General features: G+C 36.7%; 1 protein-coding gene and 1 pseudogene across 1 annotated transcript; both read right to left on the reverse strand.

Annotated features, from left to right (window-relative positions):
• The window catches only part of LOC140934304 (uncharacterized), a 79,888-nt pseudogene that overhangs the window by 1,233 nt on the left and 69,593 nt on the right, over positions 1–9,062 (reverse strand).
• On the reverse strand, positions 4,347–8,301 carry LOC140932721 (Golgi-associated plant pathogenesis-related protein 1-like). Its single transcript, XM_073382232.1, has 4 exons — positions 8,208–8,301; positions 6,944–7,008; positions 5,396–5,629; positions 4,347–4,738 (listed from the first exon to the last, which is right to left on the reverse strand). Exons 1-4 carry the CDS (start codon positions 8,269–8,271, stop codon positions 4,370–4,372), a joined length of 732 nt encoding a protein of 243 aa, XP_073238333.1. The 5' UTR covers positions 8,272–8,301; the 3' UTR covers positions 4,347–4,369.

Genomic DNA, 9,062 nt, shown 5'->3' on the forward strand with positions numbered 1-9,062 from the left:
AGGTAGAAGCCTTGTTAAAGTATCGGCCTTCTTGGCGTACTGTGGTATAGGAACTATATCTCTGGAAGTGCATTATGTTTATGATTTTTGCTGAATTTTTTTCATTATTTTAGCTTATTTTAAAGCCTAGAAATCCAAGTTTTCAACAAATATCCCGGTAAAAGATTTTTGTAATCTATCAAACCATTCGATAATTTTTATCAGGCTTTAATACAACCTGTGTATAAAATGCCCCGCATAACGATATTCAATATTAGCCCGGGAACGAGATGTTGGACCATGATAACGTCATTAACGTGTTTATATCACCATCCAGTAACATACCTGTGTAAAATGTCCCGCTTTATTGACATAACCGGGTTTGTCGTAATTGTAATACTTCTCCTCCCAATGGAACCATTGTACAGCATCACTACAATACTCTTTTGGGTAAACGTTAGGGTGGGACAGGTATAAATTCCCAGGATTCTTTTTGCTATGTTCAAACTTGTTATTTTCCGCTAGATATTTGACCCGCAGACCTCCGCTTCTTGCTGAAGTCTGTTCGACCACGTGACATTAGGGACCTGAGGAAATACATCCTTGAATTCTTAAAGATTTAGGTATTTAGGTATTTTATTTATTTGCCACACGATTACGATAATTACAAAAAGATGCCAAAAAAAAAAAATGTAGGAAGAGATGGCGAGGAGGCCTAAAAGAAACTATAGAGCTTATGTTAATTAGGCCTCCTCAATTACAATTTTTCGAAGATAGTATAAAAATTACGGCGACGGATACAACATAATATGAGATGAAAAATTAAACTAATCAATATTACGGAAGTTTACAAATGTTGAATATTAAAAGGCTTTTTCCCAAAATTTTTGTTGGAGTATACTAATAATTATTACAAATAAATGCCTTAAGTGCTCTTTTAAAGGAGAAAGGTGAGGAAGCGTTGATGATGTTGGTGTTTAAGGTGTTGTAAAATTTAGGTCCTTGATAAAAAACGGAAAATTGTTTGGTTCGAGTACGACAGAAAGGCAGACGAAATTTACACGAGTTTCTTGTATTATACGAATGAATTTGACTTTGTAAGGTAAATTTACAATGAAATTTTAAAGGTAGAGTATGGTTTTGATAGGAGTACATGAATAAGCCTAGTTGTATTAAGTATATATCATGAAATTTTAAGATACCAAGATTTTGAAAGATTGGATCAGTATGTGCATCGAAAGTTGTTTTAGCTATAGTTCTGATCACTCGTTTCTGTAAAATCTCAAGACGAATAAGGTTAGTTCTGTAAGTAGAGGCCCAAACTAAGTTGCAATAAAAAAGGTATGGATAGACTAGAGAAAAATATAGTGTTCGTAAGGTTTTCGTCGATAAATAGAAACTGGATTTACGAATAATTCCTGTGCATTTAGAAACTTTATTGGCGACATGTGAGATTTGAGATTTCCAATTTAAATTTTCATCCATGATTACTCCCAAGAAAACTGTTTCTTTTACTTGATCAATTTTTTGATTATTAATTAAAAGTTGAATAGTTTGATTTGTACGCTTTTGAGATGGTTTAAATACAATGAATTTGGTTTTTTTCAAGTTTAATGAAAGCCTGTTAGCTCTAAACCATATTGACAACTTATTTAGCTCAGCGTTCAGTATATTAGTAAGGCAGTCTTTATCCTTGTGAGACACAAATACGTTTGTATCATCAGCAAATAATATCAGTTGTAATATTGTTGACGTGTTGATTATAGATAAAGCCCTTTAGTTTAAGTGGTTTTCTCAATGAAAGTTATGTAATGTTGCACTAGTGAAACTGTTTCCTTCAAATTTCAGGATTATTTTTGCCATGATGAATTTTGTTGTTTTTGGCTACATATTCGACCCAGACCTCCGCCTGAAGGCTCCTCGACCACCTGACATTGGGAACCTGTGCGAAAAGTTTTCTAGTTCAAACCTTGCTTCCTGTAAGAAATTTTCACGTTTATAAAGAAGAACAATGAAATGCGGGACAGTATACAAAGAACCATCTTCGCCAGAGGAAAACGATATCCTCCAAACTTTGGGCGACGGTCATATATACGCTATATACTTTAAGATCAAATTACTTGTCCAATTTCGTTCTATTTGTCAATTCTTCTGCAACTTGAAAGAATTAACTATAAGTATTAAGGGCTTTTTTTCCATCTAATGTCAAGACAGGCAATTTACTCGGTCCAACTTCAAATAATTAAAAACAATTTTCAGCCTCATAACTGATTGCTATTAAAACAAAATCTTTTTGGGCTGTACATAGCAACATTGCCAATCTATAGCTAGGATAGTACACCTCGAAAGGAGAGGTAGAAACAAAGTTTAGTAAAAATTCTTATTTACCTGGTGAAGGGTGCGGAAATAGTTGTGCCAATAAATACACTGATATTTAAATGACAGCTCACCTGCAAATATAATTGTTCGACAAACCTTTGTAAAATATTTATCTATGCATGCATTGGAACTCCCATATACTTTAAAGCATAGCCCTAGCTTATAAACCTGCAAGAGCAATAATTCTGTGTGTTTTCTTAATTCATCCGTTTCGGTGACGTTAGTTGGCAAGATGTACTCATCTTTCCTTACAGCCGCGCAAAACCCTCGGCCCAAGCCGAAAGCTGCCTTTCTCTCCTTAATTCAAAGTGAATGCATTTTTATTAGCTAATAGAGACCGGAGTAATAAACACAAGCGTACAGCAAGCAAACCCTGGATGACTCGCAACGTAACGCAAAAACCCAGCGCACACTGTTTTCAGTGTGTTTTCACTGATATGCAAATGACACATTTAAAAAAAAAGTTGCCCAATCCCTTTTTTAAATCTTGATTTTCTCTAAACTGTCGAATCAAATGGTGTTTCACTTTACCCTCCACATTTTAAAAGCCGCAGTATTCGAGCTGAACGAAGGTAGGGAACTGCAAAGAGAATATTAAAGTGTGGTGCGCTTTGAAATAATATATTCGGAGCCGCTACACAAACACAGTCGCTTTAATAAGTGAGGTGGTCATACCTTTGCAAGTTGTCAGGATGGCAATAAGTACAGTTGTAAGACCTGCTATGTTCATGGCTGTTTTGTTATCTAAATACAGAGCTTAAGAAGTCGAGATGGACCAGAAAGGTAACTATTTATCTCCCCGTGCGCCTGTGCGTAATAATCGAAAACGTTAACTCACCCTCAAAAATATGACAATGTTATAGCAGGTGCATGTTTGTCAAGTTACGGTATAAGCAATAAATGTTTAAAAACTGACGTATTCATCATCCTTTCATCCTTCTATGTCAATATGAAAAAACCTAATAACATGGACTTCCTATTTCGTAAGTTGACAGCAGCCTACTCTGTAAAAAACCGAAATCGGTAATCTTGGAGGAGCGCCTTCCGTAAATTATTATTTAGAATAAATTGCGCACTTGTTTTATTTTTTTAAACAAAGTATGTTGGTGTAAATTGAAAGTGGTTATCAGTTCATTCGACCGATTTCTTTCCTTTTGTTGCAAATAGAGAATTCAGTTTTCCCTTTTTGCCATATGCAGCCAGTTTCAATAAATGTGGTCATTTGATATAACCATAGTATTTTCCCATTTAACGCCAAATTGATTTTTTTTTTGTAAAACCAAGTTTAATATTTGGCGCGTAAAATGGTTATTTGATACAATAGTTTACCGTAGAAAGGGCAAGGTAGTTATAGAGGAAGACTGATTTTATAGCTAGGAGGGATAGTTTGCTCGCAGGCTAGCAGAGCAAACATTTTTCTAATATCTTTTCAGGTAGGTGCTCAAATGCGCCTTCAGGTAGATGTTACGAAAGTTATTCATCATCCCCGCTTTAAAGGTCAGCCTTTGCTCACTTTTGACTTATTATTATTATTATTATTATTATTATTTTTATTATTATTATTAATATCATCGTCATCATCATCATTATTACTATCATTATCGTTAATTTTGTCGCAAGGTTTTTGCGCCTGCCTGACTTTGGTTATTCTGAACTCCCCAAAACCACGTAGAGTTGCCAATGAAGGCTAATTACAAAGTGGCTTCTTGGATGAAGTGGGCTCCATCAATGAGGTGGTAGCAATATCCATAATTTGAAAGGATGAACAAGAAGCCGACATGTGGCATATTATAAGCGATCTGTCAAATTGGTGGGAAACTGAAAATAGCGTTAGAAATTTAAACGCTAAGAAAATGATTTGTCCCATTTTCTTTAAAAAAAAATTTTAAACAAAGAGAGGCCCCAGTCATTTTCAAACGAGTTGTTTGTGTCTATTACTTAATATTATTATGAAAAATGGACAACCAACTAAGTTTTTATTATCCTTTATTTTTTTCATGTTGCCATGTGTTTAAGATATTAGGTAAACAAAAAGCACCCACTGGACAACAAACGTGGCCAATCTCTGTGATTCTAGTACAGCAGAAACACCTGCCCTAACAACGTTTGGTTTGGTGACAACTTGGTTACAATCTGTTGTGACAGTGCTGACGTTAGAAGCAGAGGTGGTTACAGAAGGGAGTGGGCGACCCTCCTGGGTGGTTGCCGTTATGCAATGTATAACGGAGGTTGTCAAGATGGGCTCTTTCGGAGGAAACACATTTCTGGAAAAATAACCTCCAACGTTTCCGGGCGGGAAATATTTTACTACCACCACAGTTTTGCCGTCTTTTCTACGTTTGCTGGCTGCGCCGATTTGCTTTGTGTTTTTCCAGACGAGCTAAAAAAGGCAAGGAAAGAGTTATAAAATTGGGCTAAACATTCATTAATTTGTCTCCAAGCACTGATCAAGTTCCATGGAAATAAGACGGCTGAGGTGGTGAAAGTCGCCACCATGGCCCATCCCTGCTAAAGCCATAAAGTTACGAGCTTGTTGACAACAATATTAAACCTCGATATAAAAATTTGAATGCAGGACACGTCACAAAACACGTTTCATGCGAGATGCAAGTGACAGGCGTAACGTAAGGAGGAAAATAATGGAGAGTTTAAGAATCACGTTTGCAACTGCAAGTGCGAGATGACCGCGTCACCTCTTTTCCCGCAACCCTAGCTTACCGTTTGTCGTTAGTCGTTAAACATCAAGAAGAGATCCAGGAACTTAACAATATCATCGTTCTCACATGAATCGACAATTGCATGGCTATCTCTACCATTTGCTGCTGCCATTTTTCATAACTGACCTGATTTTTAATCTCAAATCAGGGTAGTCTTAACCATATTTGCTGTGGATCAATTTAGGTTTCTGAGAAACTGCCCACCTACCCCTCCCCTGAGTCAACATTAACACTTACTTCTCACTTTGGGCAAAATGATGGCTTAGGGGAGGGGTAGGTGGGCAGTTTCCTAGAAATCTAAATTAATCCGAAGTTTTTACCTGGGTGAAATGTGCAGCTTTTGGGTAATACCGTGGCTTACTATAATCATAATTTTTCTCCTCTTGGTAGAACAATTTTACTGCTTGTTCACAAGGTTTGGCAGGCCTTCCAGGACTTAAGAACAAATTTCCAGGATCTTTCCAATCGTGTTCGAATTTGTTGTGTCTGGCCAAGTAATCTGCCCACGCGTTGGCTTTCTTCCAGAGATCATGTGACCAAGTTACGTTAGCAACCTATGAAGGAAAACTCAGTATCTGCATTTCAGGAGATAAGGTATAAAAGCTCTGTCGCTTTTACTTCATTCTTTGCTGTAAGTTTTGTCGGTATGGCTTGCCTTAGATTATTAGTGGACTACTGCTTGGTCTAAAGAAACCGTCTACCATTAGGTTGATCGATCTCTATCCTACACTGGTTACTGCTTTGAAGCAACTCGTTTGGCAGGTACGAGAGGGACTGGGACACACTCTCTCTCTTTCTCTCAAGTCAAAGCTTTTTTCTGTTTGTTTCTTTTTTCAAGCTTCTTTAACTATTTGCTATTAGTGATCTTCTTGTTCTTACTCTAAACAAAATGTCACTAAATTTAATGTACAAGGTAGTGAGGATGTTTTTTGGCATTAAAAGAAATAATTATTCTACGAAGACAAGAAACGGTGTTATTTCCATAAGTTCAATTTTTTCCCTATTATCATTATTCTATTCAAATTTATCTGCTGAATTATTCAATATTGAACTAGTCTATTAAAACAAGCAAGATTCATCAATAGTAATATCTCTGGTGTGTTTCGAATACGGAAAAAGAGTTGGGGCATATATTCGGTCGTGCAATCCCTTAAACCTTTGAGCCGTAAGAGTGACCAAAGCCAATTTTCTTCTAACAATATCACTATAAAATCTAGAGAAAACGTTGTGAGAATTAATGAAATGATCATCTGATGGGAAAAGCTTTGATCTTAAACCAAATTCTCTCAACGTATTCTTTAAGGAAATGTATAGAGATCAGTCTGGAGAATTTGTATTTGGATATTAAGGCTTCAGAGGTTAATCCTTTGATAACCATACAAAACCCAAACCATGTGATGCACATCGATGGGAAGGAGATCGGCACAAATTTCCAGTTCCTGGGTCATTTCATCCTTTTTAATTCTTTCTCTTCTTTTACCGCTCCTCACAAGCAGGCACATCGACGATACTTGAGAATAAATAATGTTTGTGCTACTGCATCAAAGTACAAACAACCAAAATAGAATCTAGCTACGTGAAAAACTTCCACACAAAGCTCAAAATTTTGTGACCGACTGAACAATTATGGTCATTGTTATTCATTGTAAATATTTGATTGGCATCTTGAATAGTTTTGATATCTTTGCATTTTATTCTATTTTGTTTTTTCCTAAGTTTGCGACCGGGCGGGATTCTCCAAATCATGCGAACTGATTGGTTACGGGAGCGGGCGGTTTTATAACATCTTGCCCACTAACCCGGCCGGGAGGCCACGGGCAGTTTTTCGTACGTGAAGGAAAGGGAGTTGAAAGTTAGAAGTAAATTACCTGATGGATTCTCCTGAAGTGGTTATGCCAGATAAGCGAAGGCTGTTTACATAGCAAAGAGCAACCTGCCAATAAAATCAGCAGAGTCGTTCAACATTAAAGTGCATTGTAAACGCATTGACATTTGCCGACGAAATTGACTTAATTTCTGTTTTTCACAAGGGGAATTAGTTTTTTTACATTCTCAAATGATATTTAGAACGTAGAACAATCAGTCAGTGAGTTGGTAAGTAGCAGTATATCGTTTGACAAAACCTTTTCAGAGAGCCTAAATTTAATAATTTGGTCAGCTATGATATTTGGATTGCTGCTATTAGATTGACAGAACACTTAATCGAAAATTCCACCAATTTGTTTGTTTGAATTGGACTGACAGACCATGAGGAGTGCTTCAGGTTATTCTGGCAACAGAGGAATCTAGTATTGTTATTTTAAAATAAAGAATCACTAAGCGTCTTTTTCGTAGACAATATGTAATTTAAAAATATGTTGTAACTTTCTTATGTATGAAAATTTCGTTCAGCTCACAATTTTTGTTTTACTACCTGAACTTTGTGCATTCATAGACAAACGAACTCAGGGACTATTAAAAACGTCGAGCAAAAAAGATATATGAATGTCAATTAATCGCAGATATGATGAGCTTGTTTACTCTTCTTGGGACATTTATCTCCTTCTTCTATTGCCTTTAAATCCCTTTCTGTAATTAATTTAACCGCTGAAACATTAGAATCGATCTTCATGATCAGTTCAACAATTGATTTTAATTACCAGTTTTCATTAGCTGTCCCAAATCGTACTTGCATCTCAAATGGACAGTTATGTAATCTGTGTCAGCTAACCAGTCAGCAAAACCCTCCTGTATTTTAGGTTTCCATACAACTTGGCAAATTAATCGAATAAGGCCGACTCTGTGCACGAATTTCTCCCAAAAACTATTTCAGTGTTTAACATTGAATTTCAGTAATTTGGCGTACTTTCACTTCTTTCCGATTTCGAATTCCCACAGTGTTACAGTGTTTCATTTTCGTTCATCAAGACCTGCAAAGTGATGTTCTATCTCCAGTTTCTGGGTAACGTCAGGAACCCATGGGCTCCTGGTAACGTGTACTGCAATTTGCAAAGAGAGGTGGAAAAAAAATACAGCCTTCCAGCGGCTAATTTCATTTGAGTTCCATGACTATAAACGAAAACAGTGGTTTTGTCTGAGTCAATCTTGCGCATGTACAGAGTTTAAGTTTCCCTACTTCTAGAATACACTAACCTGCTTTCTGAACAGTCATACTTAGCAGCAACAGATAACCTAAAAAATCAAGGCTTCTAAACATAATCACTTGGTGATTTTTTTTCAGATGTAGACATATCAGCATGATGTGTGGAAGGTCATGGGTAAAAGCACTTATAGCTTTCAGACTTGTTTTTTATCTGACATTTCAAAAGCTTATAAATGTTTGTACAAAGTACCGATTTAATTACGTTTTGTTAGTTTCTTTCAAGTCTTTTTATTGACTTTGGCTTTAGTCATGATGATTCGCAATGTTTTTGTTTTGTTTTGTAGAATCCAAACACACAGCTAATGGAACAAGTTAGGAGCTCATTCTTTTCGGGCTTAGAATGAGGGAGTGTACGGGCGTAATAAAGTTTACAGGTATATAAAAAAAAAGCTAATTTGTTATTAGGCGACGAAGAGAATTTTCAATGGCTCAAATAGTTTTTTCTTAACCTAGGAAGCATAATAATTAAATTTACCTTTAAAAATACATATTCGCCACAGTTATGACAAACACAGGCTTTAGCTCATAGACCGGGCTTCAGCTGGGGATTGTTTATCTACTTTGAAGCGGAAAGAACTGATTGGAAAATTAAGCAAACAAAGGCAAGTGAAAAGTGGATTGCTATGAACACGTCAATTGAGATCAGACTCGTATCTAGTCCTCTCTCCTCCGCGGAGGGCTCCCGCTGGGTATCCCAATAAAAACAACAGAAAGAGCGCGGGGGACAATGGGAAGAGGGAAAAGGCGGGAGTCTCTACCATATAATGCATTCAAGATGGCGCCGAATTTCTTGCTTCTTCTCTTTCCCCTTCCCATCGTCCCCCCCTCCCGCGCTTTCTTTTTCC

This window comes from Porites lutea, chromosome 4 (genome assembly GCF_958299795.1).
Source record: "Porites lutea chromosome 4, jaPorLute2.1, whole genome shotgun sequence".
Taxonomy (NCBI): domain Eukaryota; kingdom Metazoa; phylum Cnidaria; class Anthozoa; order Scleractinia; family Poritidae; genus Porites; species Porites lutea.

What these genes read in the sequence shown, in the direction of transcription:
- LOC140932721 (XM_073382232.1), bottom strand. Translation starts at nt 8,271, where the DNA reads ATGTTTAGAAGCCTTGATTTTTTAGGTTATCTGTTGCTGCTAAGTATG. An exon ending in TATGACTGTTCAGAAAGCAG is followed by an intron (nt 7,009 to 8,207) that starts GTTAGTGTATTC and finishes TTTTATTGGCAG; the next exon opens with GTTGCTCTTTGCTATGTAAA. An exon ending in AAGCTGCACATTTCACCCAG is followed by an intron (nt 4,739 to 5,395) that starts GTAAAAACTTCG and finishes TGCCTTTTTTAG; the next exon opens with CTCGTCTGGAAAAACACAAA.